Source organism: Vigna unguiculata, chromosome 3 (genome assembly GCF_037176805.1).
Source record: "Vigna unguiculata cultivar grain cowpea cultivar isolate G323 ecotype 2 chromosome 3, ASM3717680v1, whole genome shotgun sequence".
Classification (NCBI taxonomy): Eukaryota; Viridiplantae; Streptophyta; class Magnoliopsida; order Fabales; family Fabaceae; genus Vigna; species Vigna unguiculata.
The window spans coordinates 44,885,798-44,906,764 of record NC_140794.1 but is presented as its reverse complement, the minus strand read 5'-3'; the positions used below and the strand labels follow the sequence as shown (position 1 = coordinate 44,906,764).

Genomic DNA, 20,967 nt, shown 5'->3' with positions numbered 1-20,967 from the left:
ATAAAAGCGGACTGCCCAAATGCTAAAAAGGGTAAAGAAAAGAAGGGCAAAAAGGTTTTCAAGGAAAAGAAATGGGAGGATAACGATTCAAGTTCTTCTTCAAGTTCTTCTTCAAGCTCATCCAGCTTTAGTGAATCTGATGAGGAAGCAAATCTATGTTTGATTGTTGAACATGATTCTTCTGACAGTGAGGTAAGCTCTTGTAGTAATGACAATGATTATGATTTTTTGTATGATGCATTTCAACAACTACTTCATAAATCTAGTAAGTTAGATGCTGCTCACAAAAAATTAAAATATGATTTTAAGGAGTTACAAAGTAAGTTTGAAAAATCTCTTGAAGAAGAAGAAATTTTAAAAAATAAAATTTCAATTTTAGAAAATAAAGAGACTGAAATTATTGAATGTTCATCTTGTAAAAGCTATATGTTTGATTTAAATATTCTAGAAAAACAACTTGAAGATGCATTAGAAATTAAAAGTGTTAAAAAGCCTAATTTTAAGAAAAATGATTTAAGTAACAACAAGCAAGCTCCTGAGACTAAGAATAAAAGAGCCCATAGGGTATGGGTAGAAAAAGGTAAACCTTATTCTAGGAATATAAATTGTGTAACATGTTTTTATTGTATGCTAAAGGGGCACACTTCAAATAAATGTAGAATCAAACATTTTGATGTCCCTAATGGAAGATGTGCTTGGATTCCTATTATAAAGTAACATGTCTCTAACCTCAAAGGACCCAAAGAAGTTTATTGGGGACCAAAATTTTATTGTTCTCTATCTCACAGGTTATTTAAAAAAAAAAATCAAGAAAGTCCCTTTGGATGTTCAAAGATCTAGTATATTTATCAAACTTTTGGTATCCTGGTGAGTTATATGATTTTATAATGGGTTTGAGAATATTAGATATGTGAAAAAGTGGTAAAAATCATTAATTTCAGTGTTTTCCGAAAAACTCCGCTGTGATAATCGATTATCTCAGGTGATAATCGATTATTAGTAATCGATTATCAGTAAATCTGGAAATTTTTGTTCATGGGTATGAACCAATAATCGATTATCTTAAGCTGATAATAGATTATCTTGCATAGTAGGACATATATTTTCAAAATTTTTTACCGTTTGAGTGAGCTTTTCAAAAATTTAGACCATGAGCAACCACTAGGTACTTCATAAATGCAAATTAAACGTTGGAGTTCATTTTGTTAATATAACATTTCCTTCTTTAAACCCATATTTTTTAATCTTTAGAGTCTCTCTTTCATTTAGGGGGAGTCTTTGATTAAGGGGGAGTATTTGTTCTTGAAATGTTTGTATCAAAAAGGAGAAATATTACATGTAGGAAGAGTTTTTATATCTTAAACAATTTTTTAAGGGAACTTAAGTTATCTGATTTAGGGGGAGTTGTCTAAAGAATTCATTTTTGATTATGATAAAAAAGGGGGAGATATTTTTGTGTTATTATCTTGTGATAAGTGGTACCTATTTAAGGGGAAGATATGTGTTTATTGATATCTTGTAATACCTTATGTTTTAAAAGGAGAGAAAAATTAATTATCTTTTATTTTGATTAACTACTCTTTTCTCTTAAGTTGTTTATTAAGAACAGGACATATCACAAGTCTTCAGTAATTTTTGATCATCATCAAAAAGGGGGAGATTGTTGACAAAAAGAAGAAGATGAACATCTTCTTCCAATAAGGAATTTTGATGATGATGATGACTTATGAAGAAGTATGGAAGACTTGATGATGATGCATGGAAAAATGTTGAAGACTTAAAAGAATGCTTTGATTCAAGAGATGCATTGAAGACTTAAGGGTTTAGTTGTTTAAGTCTTGTAATTTGTGTTTATTATTTAAAATATTTAAATTAGCATGTCAAGAGTCAAAAGGCAAAATCCAAGTAGTAGAGCACCAAGAGAATTTTTTTTATCTGCAAAACTTACTGGAATAATCGATTATTCTTAGTGATAATCGATTATCTAAGTTAAAATTGTTTTTTGATGAAAGCCTCTGGAATAATCGATTATCACCTGCTGATAATAGATTATCCTGACTGATAATAGATTATCACAGCAAGAAAAATATTTTTAGAAAAGTTTTTGTGATAATCGATTATCACTTATGATAATCGATTATTTATGGCAGTTATGACTTAACTTTTCATATTCTTAACCTAATTCCTAAATAGGCTTCTATAAATAGAGTGATAGGCTTTCACTATCAAAAACATACAGAAGTTAGAGAAGTCTGAGTATTTGAGAACTCTCTGTGGGAAGGCTTTGAAAAACCTAGTGTGGGTAGAGCGATAACTTTCATCAAGTGGGATCTTGAGGGATTGAGTGCTGCTGCTGTTGCTAGGAGAAGTCGATCATCCTTTGTGTGATTCAAAGGAGGTGTTCATTCCTTGTGTGATTAAAGGAAGGTGTTTTCATCCCTTGTGGATTTCAAGGGAGGTGTCTTCATCTCTTGTGTGATTCAAGAGAGGTGTTTTCTAAACCCTAATCTTTCTTATCATTGATTGTAAGTTTGGTTTATTTTAGTGATTTAGTTAATCTCTGTTTTGAAAGATTAACAACTGAACGTAAGGTCTTTTGATCCGAACCAGTATAAATACTTTGTGCAATTTTTTCTTCTCTACTCTCTTTAATTTATTGTGTTTATTAGAAAACAAAGGAAAGAATTTTAATTGATCTTTGATATTAAAAGGGAAAAAAAATTGTGCAATTTCGTCACTCACCAAATTAAAACAAAAATTAATTCTTATATAAATTTTATACAAATATTTTTATTATATATTTTTAACAAAACTATGTTTATTTAAATTTGTGTTTCACATTCAACTTTACTTAAAATTGTTTTCAAATTTTAAATTTTAAATTTAAATTTATTTGTTTTGGATTGTTACTTAAACTAGTTAAAATTATTTTTAAAATTTATATAATTATTATTTTTACACCAACTCAAACATTTGTATAGCAATGATTGAACCTTACACTATTTAAAAATATACAATTATTTGAAATATATATTCAAATAAAAAAAATAATGTTAAAATATGATGTAATAAAATACCAATATAATTTATGAATATTTTTTCTATTAGCATTATTTTGTATTAACAACTTTAAAACATTTTAAAATAAAGTTCAATGTAAAATATAAATTTAAATAAACTTAATATTGTTAAAAATATTTACTAGAAATATCAATTTTGATAGAAATATTTATGTTCATCTATATAAAAATTAAATTTGATTTTAATATGGAGAGGGACAAATTTGCATACTTTTTACAAAAATTGGGACTAAATTGAGACAAAAATAAAAAATACCATAACCAAATTGAGAATAGAGAGTGACAGATGACATAATAGTGACACGTGGCATGGTCACTGCCACATCACACTGATACTGCCACGTGATACGCAATTTGACATGTGACAAATTTTTTAAATTTTTTTAAAATTAATATTAAAAAATAAATAAATTCAAAAATTCAGAAATTATCAGTTACATCTCCTATGACAATGTTATCGTATCACTAACGAAAATGATTTGATTACGACCAATTTCAAATTGTCCAAAATAAAAACTAAATTGAGAGAAAAAGAATAGAAGAGTAAAATCGATATTTTAGTGCGAAATGGGTGATAAAAAGATAATTTAACATAATTAATATAGGAAAGGAAGGAAAATAACTTCTGCATGTACAATGAGTGTAATATCATCTTATATTTTTTACATTTCTTTTAACGTATACAAACAATTGTGACAACAACATAATAAATTATTCACTTAACGAACTATTAATCGATAAATTTAGTTGAAAAGATATAAAAAAATTTAATACTCAAAAATAATTTAATAAGAACTCAATTAAAAATATTTAATTTTACGTGATATTTCAAATTTAAACAAATCTATTTTTTTTATAAAAATTAATATGTTTAGTAGACTATTAAAACATGATCAATTCAGAAATTATACTTTAAATTATGAACGTTGTTATTTAATATAACTATTATTTAAAATATTTGATTTGTAAATATTTTAACAATATTTACATTTTACATGTAACACAGTAAATTAACCGTGTTCTTGAGAGACCCTCATAACCCAAGGTTAAACCAAGAAGACTTTGAACTACGTTCTTGAGACAGTATTCTGTGGCGGTAACTCATTTTCTTTCATTCATTTGTATTCAGTGGCAGTAAGTGATGATGGAGTTTTGCTCTGAATATCTGATTTAACCATTCCGATGATACTGTGACATTAAGCGTGTTGTCATGATTATCTAGTGCGCTTTCTCACGCTTGCTCACCATTCGTTTGATAAAAATTGTTGCTGATTTTCCTAGTGTTGCTTTGCTATTATGCATGAAAGCCGTGATTTTTTTTCTTTCACAGGTTTTGCCTCACGTAAGTGAGTAAGAGACTGATGCGGTTATCTTTTTTCTTTTGTGTGTATTATGCATGGGCAATGTTAACTTCTTGGTTGAATTTTATGGAGTGTTGTTGGGAAGAAAAGAGTCTCATTTAACCTGAGATTTGTTGACCCTTTGCTTGCAATTCAAATTGTATGAGTAGATTGAGTGTGAAATTATGAATGGTGTAAGATGTCCGTCATTGTGAATCAAGACTTTAGTCTGATTTGGGTGCTAGTTTAATTAAATGCACTCAATATGTTTGAGAAAATGCAAACTCGGCTCTTTATATGTCATGATTAGTTTTCAAGTCTTGTAGCTTATAGGTGTATGAGCTGCTGTTATTTCCATGTGATTTTAAAGTGTCTGCCACCCCTAACGAATGTATCTATATATGTGTGGTTTAGTTTTATTTTGATGTTGAGCTTTGCTGGGTGTGATTGTTGTCTTTTTCTCTCTTATGCTGTCTCCTGCTCTTATTTCAGGTAACATGCCTGTGAATCCACTCTTGGCCCTGTTTCAAAACTTTGAGCAAGTCTCAAATTTTGTTCAGCATCATATCTCTAATTTCATAGGTCCTCATCTTCAGTCATCAGGGCTCCCTGGTAGTGGCTTTCTCTTGTCTGTATCCTCCTCCACTAAAGCTCCACTTGCGAAAACTACATCTTCTGTACAGCTTGGTGATACCGCTGTCAAGGTATCGATATCATGAATGTTAATCTTTATTGCGACTATTTTACCAGTGAGTGTAGTTTTGTTATTGGCTCTTTGTGGTTTTTTGAACTGGATCTGCTGTTCTCTTCTAGTTGAATTTGAATACTTTTTACTTTATTTTCTTAAAATGTTTTTTTTTTCTTTAATTCATGCTTTGATTTACTGTGTTAAAGTTTACACTTTGCTTTTTTGTTATTATCGTCGTATACTTTTTTAATTAGAATAATCGTCATATGATGACCGTACAATATGCAATAGATATGGTCATCTCCTTTCGCAAACTGGGAAAGACTGATCTAACAGCAATGTGAATGGTAAAATCGTCATCTTGGAATGTGTGTATATATATTGTTAGTGTGTATAAATATAATTTATTCTGTCTTTAATAGATTATTCTATACACGTAATACCTAGCTGTCAGGGATTCTCAATTACTTCATGTAAATAGTAAATCTCCTATAATCCCTCCCCTTTTATTGAATATTAATGTAAAAATATTCTACAGTGCCTATTTAAGAAAAGGGTGCTGCAAAATAAAAGCAAGTCATTCTAAAATACACTCTTCTTGAGTATTGGATTGAAGTATGTTTTCATATACTGTGATATTGTGACATGGTATCAGAGCTACAACTCTGAACCGTGGGTCACTCTTGTTCTCCATCCCGCTTCTTCTTCGATACGCTATTATCGAGCTCCGCTGCCTCCATCTTCGTCACGTTGTTCGGAATCCATTTTCCGCACGCTGTTCGCAGTCGCTGGTTTCGAACTTGTGATTGACGTTCGCAATCGGTGGGAGTTCTTCAACCTGTTCGCTTCTTGGTTGTTTGGGTTCGCGAGAAGTGGTGGTTCGTGAATCTATTCTTGTTCGTGATTTTGAGCTTCTTGGTCGTTTCGGTTCGCGGGCGGTGGTGGTTCGTGAATCTCGTTCTCGTTCGTATCACTGTGATTATCGTGTTCGCTTCGATTCACAGTTTGTTCTTGCTATTGCTCGCTTACGCTCTTCGATTCATTCTGGTTTGACGTTCGTCACACCCCTGTCTTTTCTGGTTTTGATTTCGAAAACCCATTCTCTGCATCCTTGTTCATCATGGCCTCAGATAAAGTCGACACTTTTCTGGTTAGATTTAATGGAAAGAATTATGCTGCTTGGGAGTTCCAATTTAAGCTCTTTGTCAAAGGCAAAGAATTATGGAGTCATATTGATGGCAAAATTCCTGCACCAACGGCTGAAGCAGATTTGGCGAAGTGGAAACGAAAGATGCCCAAATCATGACCTGGATTCTTAGCTCTGTTGAGCCTCATTTTATCCTGAATCTTCGGCCTTACAACACTGCTAAAGATATGTGGGATTATTTGAAAAAGGTTTATCATCAAGCCAATGCAGCTTGAAGGTTTCAATTGGAGTATGAGATGACTAATTTCACACAAGGAAGTCTATCGATTGAGGAATATTATTTTGGTTTTCAAAATCTTTGGGCTGAATACTCAAATATTATTTACGCGGGTATTTCTAGTGAAGCCCTATCAGCTGTCCAAACGGTGCACAAGACTAGTAAGCGAGATCAATTTTTGATGAAGCTACGATCTGATTTTGATGCTACTCGATCCAATCTGATGAATCGTGACCCTGTGCCTACGTTGGATGCTTGCTTGAGTGAGCTTCTCCGAGAAGAACAATGAATCAAAACGCACATAGTTATGGAACAAAATATGAATTCTTCTGCTCCAGTTAGTGTGGCCTATGCTGCCCAAGGAAAGAATAAGCCTAGAGATATGCCTTCTGTCCAATGCTATAGTTGTAAGGGATTTGGTCATCTTGCAAAGGATTGTTCACAAAAATTTTGTAAATATTGCAAGAAAAGGGGGCATATTATCTTCGCTTGTCCTATTCGCCCTGCAAAGAAACAAGACACTGCTTATCATGTCTCTGTTGGTGCTTTGAGTTCTACTGCTTTGCCTGCTCCAGCTTCTGTTCCTACACCTCCTGCCAACACTCTTACTCTAGAAATGGTACAACAAATGATTGTGTCAGCCTTTTCTGCCCTTGGTCTTTCAGGTAATACTCCTATTTGTTCTCAACCTTGGTATCTTGATTCTGGAGCGTCTAACCATATGACAAATTCTGTTGTGTCCCTATCCAATGTGAAACCTTATGATGGCAATCAACAAATTTACACAGCTAATGGAACTTCCTTACCTATTAGTGCTATTGGTGATATTTCTCCTTCTTTGCCTAATGTCTTTGTGTCTCCTAATCTTTCCACAAATCTCATATCCGTTGGCCAATTAGTTGATCATGATTATAATGTCCAATTTTCTCGTTCTGGTTGTGTTGTGCAGGATCAAGTGTCAGGGAAGATCATTTTGAAGGGACCTAAAGTAGGACGATTCTTTCCGCTATGCATCTCACCTTCCACATATTGTCCTGTTCTTTCTCTAGTTTGTGTTGATGATAGACAACTAAATAAAATGTGGCATAGTCGTTTAGGCTATCCAAATTCTCATGTACTTAGTACCTTGTTTAAATATGGTTCTTTGGGCAATAAAAACTCCCCTGCTTCATTTGATTGTACTACCTACAAACTTGGTAAAAGTAAAACTTTACCATTTCCTCATAATGCATCTCGGGCAAATCATTGTTTTGACATTATTCATAGTGATGTTTGGGGGATTTCTCCTATTGTATCTCATGCAGGTTATAAGTATTTTGTCACGTTCATAGATGACTACAGCCGATTTACTTGGGTATATTTTCTTCGGTCTAAAGCAGAAGTTTTCTCTGTTTTTCAACGTTTTGTTTCGTTCCTTAAGACTCAATTCTCTGCTCACCTAAAAATTTTAAGATCAGATTCTGGAGGTGAATATATGTCTAACGCATTTCAAAATTTTTTTCAAAATGAGGGAATTCTATCTCAGCGTTCTTGAATTGGATCTGCTGTTCTCTCTATGTTCTAGTTGAATTTGAATACTTTTTACTTTATTTTCTTAAAATGTTTTTTTTTTTCTTTAATTCATGCTTTGATTTATTGCGTTAAAGTTTACACTTTGCTTTTTTGTTATTATTGTCGTATACTTTTTTAATTAGAATAATCGTCATATGATGACTGTACAATATGCAATAGATCTGGTCATCTCCTTTCGCAAATTGGGAAAGACCGATCTAACAGCAATGTGAATGGTAAAATCGTCATCTTGGAATGTGTGTATATATATTGTTAGTGTGTATAAATATAATTTATTCTGTCTTTAATAGATTACTCTATACACGTAATACCTAGCTGTTAGGGATTCTCAATTACTCCATGTAAATAGAAAATCTCCTATAATCCCTCCCCTTTTATTGAATATTAATGTAAAGATATTCTACAATGCCTATTTAAGAAAAGGGTGCTGCAGAATAAAAGCAAGTTAATCTAAAATACATTCTTGAGTATTGGATTGAAGTATGTTTTCATATACCGTGATATTGTGACATATATATATATATATATATATATATATATATATGTGTGTATATGTATATATATACATATATATATATATATATGTATGTATGTACATATACATATATATATATATATATATGTGTATATGTATGTATGTATTTAAACATCGTAATTATTTGTAACCTTGTTAGATCGTTGATTGAGTTGAATACTATATTCATCAAGGATTCATATGTTCAGCGGGTATCTTTATGTATATGAAATTTTGTGAATTGCTTTACTTTTAATCATCATTTTGTTTCTATAGGTAAAATCTACAACCCCAGCGCCTAAGGAAGAGCTTGGAAGGGCTACTTGGACTTTACTTCACACTCTAGCAGCTCAGGTTTTGTCACTGCAATTTGTACTGATACTATTAATATTATCTAGTTATCTCGTGTATTATGCATTGAATTGTTGTTCCCTGTTCCATTTCTATCATTATCATGGTGTTCTACCTGCCACACTAAAATTTCAATTTGGTTATCTTCAACCTTTTGTTTCTTTGCATTCTGAAAGTCTGTTTCATGTGTTGCTACTTTTGAACTTCTCAACACTTCTTCAAATGCTGTTATTTTCATCTACAAACAAATTTATTGTTTTCTGTTAACGTTTTCATAACTAAGTTGAATCACACAGCACAACATTAGTTTTATAGTTTCACATTTTTTGTATCCGAGGATGTTAAAAAAGAAAAAGATAATGAATATTTTCTTATACATGCGGTAAACAGATTTAGTTTTGTTGTCTTATCAACCCAACTGAAAAAACAAAATGCATAACTTTAATCTTTTCCAATGAATGACTTTGTTCTCTTTTCAGTATCCAGATAAGCCTACAAGACAGCAAAAGAAGGATGTAAAAGAATTGGTATTTTCCTTGCTTCCTTTGTTTGTAGATATAAATGATAGACTTTCATCCCGAAGTCAGTAGTTAGAACATGATGTGGTTCTATTTGAGCCTTTGCTGTAATTGTTAGAAGGAATTCTTGCAGCCAAATTTATCGTGTGGTCTTAAGAAGTAGATTTTAAGTTTGACATAACCTTACATATCTTTAATATGTAAGCTGAAGTTTCCACAAATTATATAATGTAAATTTGCATCGTCTCTAGTCAATGTGGGATCTCCAAGATACTTTCTCACGTCGAGTTCATATACAATTTGAGTATGTGTCTAACATTAATAGGTGGTTTGATAGCAATGGCATGATAGACCAAACAAACAATAAATCTCGTTAGGATATACTTCGGATAACTCTGATATCATCTTAAAAAGTGAACTTTAAACCTAACTCAACCTTATAAAACAGACTTGTAAGGTGAAATTTGCATCTATTTATATACTATAAATTCATTTTATCTCTCTAGTTGATGTAGGATCTTTAACAATATTGTGTTACATAAACCATAGCGTTTGATTTATCATGTGAATATGACAATATATTATACTGAGAATAAGTGTGTGGGAGGAATGTTTGTGTGTTTTCTCCCTATCCTTAAAGTAAGTTGGAGTCTTGTTCTAACCTTATGATCCAACACATATTCTAACCAGGGATTAACCTTAAGGCAAACAATGTACTTCATCAAAATTTCCTTTTGTATGTTAGTAGGAAAATTTAGTTATGCTATTAAACTATAAAATTTTGTAAACGGATGTAATTATTGCACAGGTACATATCTTATCTCGAATGTATCCATGCAGAGAATGTGCAGATCATTTTAAAGAAATTCTTAGGTACATCAATCCTCACTCTTTATCCTACAATTGATCACATGTGATTATAATTGTTTATTTTAATTTTTCTCTCTCCCCCTTTTATTCATTTAAATTTTATTTTCTATTCAGATAGTTGTACTTTTTATAACTTCCTTTTATTATGGATATGGATCGACAAAGTAATGAATTTAGTTAAAATTGTAAATTCATGATGGATACCAAATAATCTACCAGAGTTTGACCATAGGCATTAATCAAAGGGTTTTCTTAAGTATAATGCCATTTTTGCCTCTCAATGATGAATGCAGACTTCAAGTCTGTGTTTTACCTTTTAAATTGAACTACATAGGCCATAAAGTTATTCTTATTTCATCCTTACTTTTCCATATTTTTTTCCAAAACAGCTATTTAGTCATTACATTTTGTGTTTTCTAACAAGGTTCTTTTGCAGCAAAACTAAGTATATAAGGTTACTTTCATTTAGTATACGCAAACTCATGCCGTATTTGCTGCAAAAGTACAGCCCATAATACCCATTCATCTGAAATTCGCAAATGTTGTCTCTATCTGCATCCTTATAGAGTAATTTTTTTTTTAACTATCCTACTATGATTTGACCTGACAACATAAAGGTCAAACTTTTCTACTACTATGCTTTGATCTTAATCATCTTCAACACTCCAACGTTGCTCTTATGGATGTTCATATCCTGTATCAAAGATTCATGTTGATGAATTATTTGATTTGCTCGAATTTTCACATGTTGCTTAATTGCATCAGCATGTCATTCTTCTAAAAGTTCTATTTTAGTTAACCTTTTACTTAAGTGCTTATTCACATGTTTGGCAGAGCAAATCCTGTACAGACTGGGTCACATGCTGAATTTTCTCAGTGGTTGTGTCATGTTCACAATGTTGTTAATAGAAGGTGAGTTCTGTTCGTTATGGTTATAAGATGTAATTATTGCCACTATATCATTTAACAAATGGCTCAAACCATCTTTTGTCTCATAGATTTTGTCAGTGTACGCCTCTATTGGTATGTTAATGGGTATGTCCTGTTAAAACTTTCGGCCTGATTTTCTGCTGTGTTGACAAATATGCTTTAAAAGTGGGAAGTCTAGAGTTAAGAAATTATCTAAATTTTTATTCCTTTAAAATTTATGTAGTACAGTTTGCTATTTAGTTAAGAAGACCTTGCTATGTTCATACCTGGAAAGAAAGAATCCCTTTTAAGTATAGCTAAAAAAACTGATAGGCTTAGTCAAAATTTTGACTTCATTTTCTGTTCTGCTTAAGTTGTTTGATCCTTGCCGCACCTTGTATATAGAGTTCAATATTGACATGGTAAAAATAGATTTGTTCATTGTCCATGCATTAAGCCCAAAAGGGCTGTGCTTAACCTTAGCAAAGCTAAGGTCATGATTGGATAAACTTTTCTGTAGACATTTGTAGTAAAGAAAATAAATTGAAGTAAATTGTGTACAAGTTAAAATTGGTTTATGTAAATTAGCTTTTGAAGAAGTTGAATGAAATACGTTTCTCATCTAAATTAATTTATACATAAATTAAGTGTCTTATGATGAAATTTATGCAAAGAGGACTTTCATGTGTAAGTGTCATAACTTCTGATTAGCATGACACTTTATGTTCTTTTTAACAGCCTTGGCAAACCAGTATTCCCCTGTGAACGAGTTGATGCAAGGTGGGGCAAACTAGAATGCGAACAGAAAGCCTGTGAAATTATTGGAAGTACATCATTTTTTGGGAAGATATAATAGGAATCTATTTGAAAATTATAACTTATATATACGAGGTATGTACTAAATTTGGCCTTTTGGGAGCATGTTTGTCAATGAATATTTTTTTATACGGCATTTATAGGTTGATTTTTCGTTATCCAAGAGTCTGATTTGTTCATATTTAAAGAGTCTTGTTCATAACTCAGTTCAATTTAATTTAATAACTGAAATTTTAAGCCTGAATATTGATTTTTTTTTAGTGTGCAATGTATGTGACTTCACTTGACTTACCAATTAAGAGTTTAATTGAACTACACCGACAATTTAAATACATTGCTGTTATTTTTTCTTATTGTTCTTCAATCATCTATTATCGTATAACAAACGAAATAGTTGTGGGCACAATATAGCATCTACACCTTTTAACTTTGACCAATGAGCCTCCTACGTAGCTTTTACAATTTATTTTTAAGCTCCATTTGTTCTTACTGAAGAGCTATGAACTTCCTTCATATCAATGGGGATGTCTCCTTCAATTCAGATTCGTAAAGTCCTAATTCATGCGTACGTAATGAAATATGAAACCGAAATTTTTCTTGCTTTCCATAACGCCTCTAACAGTTCCCTACCATGTCCCTGTATAGCTATAGCATATCCAACTTGCATTAAGCCTAAGATCTCAGTTACAGTTTGTTTGGATAAAAAAATTTAGAGGATAAATTATTTTTATAGAAAATAAAATATTTTATGGTAAAATACGATATTTAAGTAAGACATTCTGAAAATTTAAATTCTAGAAATTTATGAGAAAGAATTTAAAATTTCATCTAAAAACTAAAAATTTTATAACCAACATGTTATTAACTGATGTGATTAGATGATATCATTACGTCAACATTAAAACTTCTAAAATCTTTGATTAACTCTAATCCGTTAATCATCAAAGTTAACATTTGAATCTTTTTCTATTAAAGCATATGTTACAACAATATTATCGAGGATTGTACATCAAATACAAGTCATACTAATATGAGTTGACATTGCCAAACACGGATTAGGACATACTTGTATTTTAGAATTTATTTTTGATTATTGGTGCATTCGATGTAGTGGTGGAACTCGATGAAGTTTGTCACAGGACACAAGTTTTACCCGTGGAGGGTTATATAAGCGTGAAAGTGTTCTTCAAAGAGTGAAAGTGCAATAAATAAGAAATTATTATTTTGTCTCGCATTATTATCACGTTGGCTGTGGTCCCACCCTTTCTTCTTCGATATTATATATATATATATATATATATATATATATATATATATATATATATATATATATATATATATATATATAGTTTAAATTCATTTATATAAAATTTGATACGATTACAGTTAACACTTGGTTTTGCGTTCGTATAGAACATGAAATACGAAGAATCATAGATTGCATTCGCTCTTTATTCAAATGAATTTTGTTACAGTCCATCCATCATTCATGTACAAGTGTGAGAAAGCATACATTGATTAGAACATGTTTTAAGTTCAACTCAAGAGGTAAACCTGTAAGATAAATAATATCCCAATGCAGCAATGACCAGAACTGCAGCACCAATATTTGTTGCTATTTTTTTCTCTTCCTCATTCAATATCCCTTCAGCTACTTTTGAAAAAACATGGGAGACACCGCCAACCCTTTCCACTGCATTCTCTTCACTCTTCCCTTTTTTCTCCTTTTTCTTCTGAACTTTTGGAGCACAAGTTTCTGCTTCCTTTGCTACAAATTTTTCTTTCTCTTTAAAATCAGCTTCATCCTCATCTTTCGCGTGTCTTGACTCATAAGCTTCCTCTTTAACTTCATTCTTTGAGTCACTTTCCTTCTTAGCAGCATCAGAACTTGTTTCTTCTATCCTCTTTTCCTCCAATTGCTCTTTAACTGTTGACTTTCTGGAAATATTTGTTATTGCAGATCTTGGCTCACCTTCCTCTTGAACCTCTGGAAGTTGCTCATCTGTTTTGATTTTCTGTTCCATTGTTGGTGTTGATTTAGGTTCAATTTCCTCCTGACCCTTTTGACTTTTTTCAGCTGTTTTTACTTTGGTTAGCATTGGTGGTGTTGCTCTTGGTTCAAATTCCTCTTGACCCTGCTGGTACCTTTCAGCTGTTTTGACTTTGGTTAACGTTGTTGTTGTTGGTCTTGGTCCAAATTCCTCTTGACCCTTTTGTGGCTTTTCATCTCTTTGCATTGTGGCTGACCTTGGTGGTGCTGGTTTTTGTTCCAACTCCTTTTCACTCATTGGAGGCTCACCAATAGAACCAACTCTTTCTACAGCTTCCACTTGACCCTTTTGGTCCCTAATTGGTTCTGAAGGGGATTGAGATGGTGTGTCTTCCCTTTTTTGTGCCTCAAAGTCAGGGCTTGGTGGTGAAACACTTTTCTTGTCTTCTAGTGGTTCTTCTTCCACTTTAGTTGTTGTAGTCGTAGGTTGTGGCGGAGTAGCATCCTGAACCTTTTCATCAGGCTTTGATTCAGACACTGCACCTTTGTCTTGGGATGTTCCCACTTCTTGTTGTTTAGGAGCAGGTTGTGATTCGGTGGTCGTGGACTTCTTTGGTATTGTAAGGGTGAGAACTGGAGCTTCATACTTACCCTGAAGTGCCTCTGCATCACAGTGATCAGGAATGGGATATGATTGGTCAATTCGGTGCCATATTGTCCCTCGAACTTGTCTTTCTCCAGATATCCTCACCGTTCGTGAAGAGGCTACATAGGTTATCTTTACACTTTCCCTCGGAAAACCTGTAAAATTAGGTGAAAAAAATAGTTACACTCAAGAGTCAAGACAGAAGAGAACAAATTGAAAGACTAAACTAAACTCGATTTCTCTGTTTAAGATAAAGCTTCTTTTGGCTTAGACTCAGGTAAAGTTGATTTAAACGTGAACTGTATTCGTATTAATTGAATATTTCTGATTATTAAAGTTACAAATTTAAAATAGAGATGTGCATATAGTGTGTTTGGATAAGATGAAGATATGAAAATTCAGAAGCGATTAAACAATTATAACGAAAAATATAAACTAGGAAATTGCGTTATCAATTATGGTATATCACTTTAAAACATTCTTCGTTATTAAGTAAATCTACATGAAACTCAATCTGTATCATAGAAGTATCGAAAGAAAAGCATGGATTAAGAGAAAGTAAATGAACAAACCAGGAAGATAAACACGAAGAAGATAAGCTTCTGGGAGTTCTTTAGTCTCTGATTGAGGCTGCAAAGTCTCGTAGACGCGTCGAACAGAAAGTTGTGGACGGAAAGATGTTGTTCTCTGCCTGGAAGCCATAGCTGCACAGTGTTAGTCAAATTCTGTCACAAAATGCTTTGAATTGTATATGTTTTTTGTTTAAACTTTCGTTGTATATCCATGTTTATATACAAGGTGTTTGTGGATAGTGTTTTCTTGTCAAAGAAACAATTCCTTGTTTGTATGTGGGCATGTGTTTGGTTTGTTGACGTAAATGGGTTGGGTATTGCCTTTGGCTCTGCTGAACTTGAATAATATAAAAGGTATAACTTCTTTATGTAATTGTTCTTTGTTTTGCCCTCACACTTTACCTTACCATGCTACGTACTAGCCATGCAATATTATTCACGGGTCATTGTAATGTGAAATAGAGGCATAGGCAAATCACAATTTTGTTTCTCTACTTATCCTATATTTTCATTTCAATAGGTTTTGATGGCGATGGATTGACTTTAGTTTTGGTGTCAATCACATACACACCTAGATAAATAATCATTTAATATTAAGTGAATTTTTTAATTAAATTATATAATAACAACATTACATAAAACATTAATTATTTTAAACATGCAGCACAAGAGAATATGTAATTATTGATGGATAAAATTTATCCGTATCGAAATTTTGACGAATCACTGACAATCCTAAATTTTTTAATAAAATGATCGTAATTAGATTGGTAAATTTGTCAATAATTATTTATGTCTCAAATCCGTTAGAAATATCCATATGTACTAATAGATTTGGGTAGTTAGTAAATATTCGGATTGTGTTTTATTCTTTCTTTTCTTTTTCTTTTTCTTTTTCTTCTTTCTCCTCTCCTCTTCTTTTTCTTCTTTGACTTCCTCTTCCAACTTCGGTCATCATTGTTGTTGTCATCACACCTCTACACTAGTGCAGGTAAGAGTTTTGACACCGATTATATTAGGATTCTAATTTGATTCTTTAATCAAAGTATAGGATATTATTCACTTTATGCTTCTGCTCTTTTTGAACCGAAGTCTATTCCTATTTATTTATTTATTTTTAAATCTTGTTTCAACACCACTCCACTTCCCAGCACCACTACAAAACCACCAACATTGAATAAAAGACAATAAAAAAAATACTTGCATTAGTAAGAAATAATTATGAAATAGAAAAAAAAAACACAAGAGAAGAGACAAACCTCTCACCATTTTTGAAGTAGGAAGGAAAAGGAAGATTCACAATGGCAACACGACAAAATAGTTCACTTTAGTGAGGAGGAAGGGGGAGAAGGAAGGAGAGTGGAGAAGTGGCATCGACGAGGAAGGAGGGAAGGTGGAAAAGTGTAGTTACAATGAAGGAGGGAAGGTGGAAAAGTGTAGTTACAATGAAGCGACACAAATGAAAAAGCTTTGGTAGAAATATAAAATTTTAACAATAATAAACTAATAATCAAGATTTATAATTATAAAAAAAATACCAAAAACGGTGACATTTTTAAAATATTTTATACAATTATAAGTCTCGATTCTTTAAATAATCAAAGAATATATATATATATATATATATATATATATATATATATATATATATATATATATATATATATGCCTCGATTCATTTAAAATCGAGACATATAGTTATATGGAAAATTTTATATATGTCACCACGTTCTAAAACACTTCGTTTTTTTATGAAACGAGGTATATGAGGCGATTTTAAATTTTTTTTTTTTTTACAGTAGTGTTGTTGTCCTGAGTTTCTTCTCATCTTCCTTCTCTTTTTTTGTTCTTTATAAACTTATTGTTTATTTGACTGATGAATTTATCAATCGAAGAATACATCCATAATAAAAATTATAAACTTTCAATGAAAATGATCGATGAAATTAACTGTCATATCCTATCAATGAATTCTATCAATGGATTTTATCAATGGATTTACTATTAAGTAATTATGAAATTTTTTATTGTGATGAAATAGTTGATAGTACTTTATTTTATATTAAATTATTTTATTGCCTGTGTAGTCAATTTATTTTTTTAAGTAGTTTTTAATTTTCACTACCGAAATAAAAAAAATGTTACTTAAACAAGTAAATAATACAATTAAGTAAATTTTTCATTTTTTTAAATTTTTCATTTTTTTCTTAGCTTTTAATTCGCAATTACAACATTTCATTATTGAATTTTTAGATATTTTATTTTTGTTGTAATTATTTCTTATTTAGTTAATGCTATATATAATAAAATATTTCTGAATAATTTTTATTTTAATAAAAATGTTTAATTAACTTTGACATCCTCAAAACTAAAATATTTAGATGTGTATATTTTAATATTTTTATAACTTTTCATCATTATTAAAATAACTTTATGTTACTTAAATTATTTTTGAACAAAACAAGTTTAATTATATCAATATAATATTTCCCAAGCAATTATTCTAAAATAAATAATAACTTTTACCAAACAACTTTTAGTTTAAAAAAAAAAAACTTTAAAGCTAAAAGTTTAAAATAAAATCATCAAACAACTTCTAGTTTATTTTTAAAATTCTTATTTTAAACTTTAATCTTAAAGGTGTAAATGGACAAAAGTACCTTTGTGTACTTAAACATAAGCTCCAATGCAAAGTCTTATATTGATGTAAGCAAGAACCAGAAAAGTCTTGGAACATGAACAGGACAGAACAGCTTCTATTCAAAACACTGCATGATATTATTAAGGAAAATAGATACACGGAAGGCAAATAAATATTCTTCATAGAACATTCTAAGACTAATGAGTAATGACTAAAATATATCCTATTTATCACCAAACTCACAAACTGATAAACATCTTAGGATGTAGCCATACAAAAAGCATTTCAAGTTCAGATTCTGTTCATCAAGTGTAATTTTCTTTTCTCAACTCTCTTTAAACAGAACAACTCTAACCTACAAAGGAGGGAATGCTGTCTTGGTTGTGAAGATCCTGGAGTTCATACCTAACTGAGAATTTAAGCCATTCCCTTTCCTCCAGAATCTTGAGACAAGGTTGCATAACAAGGCCAATCACTACTGCAATGAGGCTTATAACAAGAACTTTGTTGGTGGATAAAGCCAGCACAACACAAATCAAAATTGTGGGAGGAATGCAGATAGCAACTGCTACACCAATTCCCCCAGGAATTTTGTAAGGTCTAGATGCATTGGGGTGCTTCATCCTCAACAATATGAATGCCACAAACTCCAAAATCATCCCAAAACAGTACAAGAAATTTTCAGCAGCCACAATCTCTTGAAAACTCAGCCATGAGAGTAAAATCACACCAGACGCAGAAAACAGTATTCCTACTATAGGAGTTCCGTAACGAGACCTCTTGCCAAAGAACTCAGGTAACATGCCCCTCTCAGCCATTCCTAGAAGCTGGAAAGAGTCACTACTCATTTCAGCAACAAACATTCCCATGTTTGACATTGCAGCAGCAGCCTGAAGCCACCACCTCAACCACACTCCTCCAACAATCTCAGCAATTTCTGAGAAGTACCCATCACTCCACAACTCCCTGTTGAGGGGAACAGCACCAGTGCCAATCAAAAGAGGGAAGAAATAGCCCACAACTACAAGGATCAAAGCATAAAATAGAGCCCTCGGAAGAGTTCTCCTTGGATTTTCCACTTCTCCAGCAAGAGTACTGATAGAGTCCCAATAATTGAGATTCCAAAACAAAGTATTCAAATACAGATTCCAATCAGTATCAGCAAGATTTGCCACACACCATCTTGAAGGTTTCAAGTCTGGAATTGACAAGAATCCCATGACCACAAAAGGAAGGAGTGAGAAAACACCTAAAAAAACAGCAACATTTCCCACAATGGTTAAACCCCTATAGTTCAAGCAAGTGAGAACCACAGTTAACGCCCAAGTTGAAATAGTTCTGGGAACCCCACCACCCAATGCAGGGATTCCAGATTTCAAATAGTCAAGAAATAGAACTGGGTACAGAGCATTATCAATCACCCCACTAAGCCATTTCATCCAACCTTGTTGAAAACCCCAAAAGGGACCCAGCGCAGAAGAGACCCAAACCACATATCCACTGTTCTCAGGGAACATTGTACCCATCTCTGCAGTGATTAGAGCCTCGGGAACACTCCATATGACTGCAAAAACCAAGAACCCCAAAAGGGCTAATAGAGGACCTGCTGCATGCACAGTGTCCTCAACCCCAAAGGGTCCCCCAGAAACCTCATAGAAGATGAGAAATACTAGAGGAAGAACAGAGACTTTCCTTGTGTGATTTTCCCTTGGGGAAGATAACTCCTCAATACGCGAATACTCAACACCATTGAACCACCCCATTAAACTCGAAGGTGACATAAACTTTGAAGGCAATCAAATAAAAAACCAGAAAAGACAATAGCTTGGAGAAATTTACCAGCAAAGTTTCCATTCACAAAATCGGAAAGTGAAGGGAAAACTTGAATCAGTTAGTCATTTTGTATTGCTACGCATAGGTGTCAAAGAAAATCAGCAGTTAAAGTAAGAGAGAGCAAAAGAGATAATACCAAGCAATAAATGAGAAGATGAGAATGAAAGAGGAAAAGACGAAAGAATCTAAATCCTTAGACGGTGCAAACTGTGATGATGACGTAGTTGTCGTTGGGGAATTTGGAATCCAACGATGAAGCTAGATAAACTTACCAAGTAAAACAACGTAGAATATAAAGGTTGTGTTCATGATAATGCATGCGGAAACGGACGAAATCAAAGTTTTCTTTCATTCTTTGTGTTGTACCATCACGTCACGGTTCATTTTTTATTTTAGCTTTTTTTTTATATTTATTTATTTATTTCCGTCTGCCCCTTCATCTTCCTTAATTAAACAAAGAAAGTATTATTTTTATATCTATCTTATTTTCTGTTGAAGTTCATTCAAAAAATTAATCTTACTTTTCTAATAAGTTTGTTTGAAATTTTACTAATTAAAAATTAAAATGTTACATAGCATGAGACCCATCACATGACATTTCCCTTTTATTATAAAAATAAGAGATTTGCAAGAGAAATAAAGATTACATAAATGATATGAAAAATAGGTAAGAGAGAATTTCAATTCATGAAATTAGTATTATCCTTGATTGCTCCTTGTCAACTCTCATCCTTATCCTTTAGGGAACTTTTCAAAAGACTTTTTCTTAGAGAAACCTAATAAAATATTTTTATGTTCTTGAAAATGCTCAAATTTCAAAAACTCATTTTGTTTTACTGGTCCTTATAATATCTTTCAAAGGAAGATATTTACTTTTACATCAATCACCATTCTTATTTTCAAACATGAGCATGATTACATCACTAACAAAAACTTCATTCACCTTGAAGAAGAAGACTCATGAACTTTTGAGCTTGGTTAGATAGCAGACTAATGAAAGACATTGATTTGTATAAAGTGATTGAAGAATTTTGTTGACGAATGAGTGGCACTTTAAAAGAATGAGTTTTGCAAATGAAGAAATTGTTTTTTCCTTAAAAGTATTTTCAGATGAAGAAGAATTTGAATCAATTCCTATCTTCTCAAATGAAGAATTGAACAACATCAACCTTGAGTTGAGGTCCAACCACTCCCTTCAAAATT

General features: G+C 32.1%; 2 protein-coding genes and 1 pseudogene across 7 annotated transcripts; 1 reads left to right on the top strand and 2 right to left on the bottom strand.

Moving 5' to 3' along the window:
- Positions 1–4,089: 4,089 nt before the first annotated feature.
- ERV1 (Erv1/Alr family protein) lies at positions 4,090–12,326 on the top strand. 6 transcript variants are annotated; one of them, XM_028062344.2, is made up of 7 exons: positions 4,090–4,176; positions 4,913–5,124; positions 8,895–8,972; positions 9,449–9,496; positions 10,296–10,360; positions 11,192–11,269; positions 12,005–12,326. In XM_028062344.2, the coding sequence occupies exons 2-7, from the start codon at positions 4,918–4,920 to the stop codon at positions 12,117–12,119; spliced, it is 591 nt and encodes a 196-aa protein (XP_027918145.2). In that variant the 5' UTR covers positions 4,090–4,176; positions 4,913–4,917; the 3' UTR covers positions 12,120–12,326. The 6 variants fall into 6 exon arrangements, with proteins under 6 accessions (XP_027918145.2, XP_027918144.2, XP_027918146.2 ...); XM_028062343.2 differs by having other exon boundaries at positions 4,102–4,214; XM_028062345.2 differs by having other exon boundaries at positions 4,159–4,301.
- A 1,178-nt stretch (positions 12,327–13,504) lies between these two features.
- LOC114176294 (uncharacterized) lies at positions 13,505–15,488 on the bottom strand. The gene is made up of 2 exons (XM_028061280.2): positions 15,291–15,488; positions 13,505–14,873 (listed from the first exon to the last, which is right to left on the bottom strand). The coding sequence occupies exons 1-2, from the start codon at positions 15,418–15,420 to the stop codon at positions 13,624–13,626; spliced, it is 1,380 nt and encodes a 459-aa protein (XP_027917081.2). The 5' UTR covers positions 15,421–15,488; the 3' UTR covers positions 13,505–13,623.
- A 2,556-nt stretch (positions 15,489–18,044) lies between these two features.
- On the bottom strand, positions 18,045–20,012 carry LOC114176449 (putative polyamine transporter At1g31830 pseudogene; annotated as a pseudogene).
- Positions 20,013–20,967: the final 955 nt, after the last annotated feature.

Excerpts from the sequence above, each read along its gene's own strand:
- ERV1 (XM_085671047.1), top strand. The coding sequence starts at position 6,840 with ATGGAACAAAATATGAATTCTTCTGCTCCAGTTAGTGTGGCCTATGCT. Across the intron at positions 8,973-9,448 it reads TTCACACTCTAGCAGCTCAG|TATCCAGATAAGCCTACAAG; the intron begins GTTTTGTCACTG and ends TTCTCTTTTCAG. Across the intron at positions 10,361-11,191 it reads CATTTTAAAGAAATTCTTAG|AGCAAATCCTGTACAGACTG; the intron begins GTACATCAATCC and ends CATGTTTGGCAG.
- LOC114176294 (XM_028061280.2), bottom strand. The coding sequence starts at position 15,420 with ATGGCTTCCAGGCAGAGAACAACATCTTTCCGTCCACAACTTTCTGTT. Across the intron at positions 14,874-15,290 it reads TCTTCGTGTTTATCTTCCTG|GTTTTCCGAGGGAAAGTGTA; the intron begins GTTTGTTCATTT and ends CTAATTTTACAG.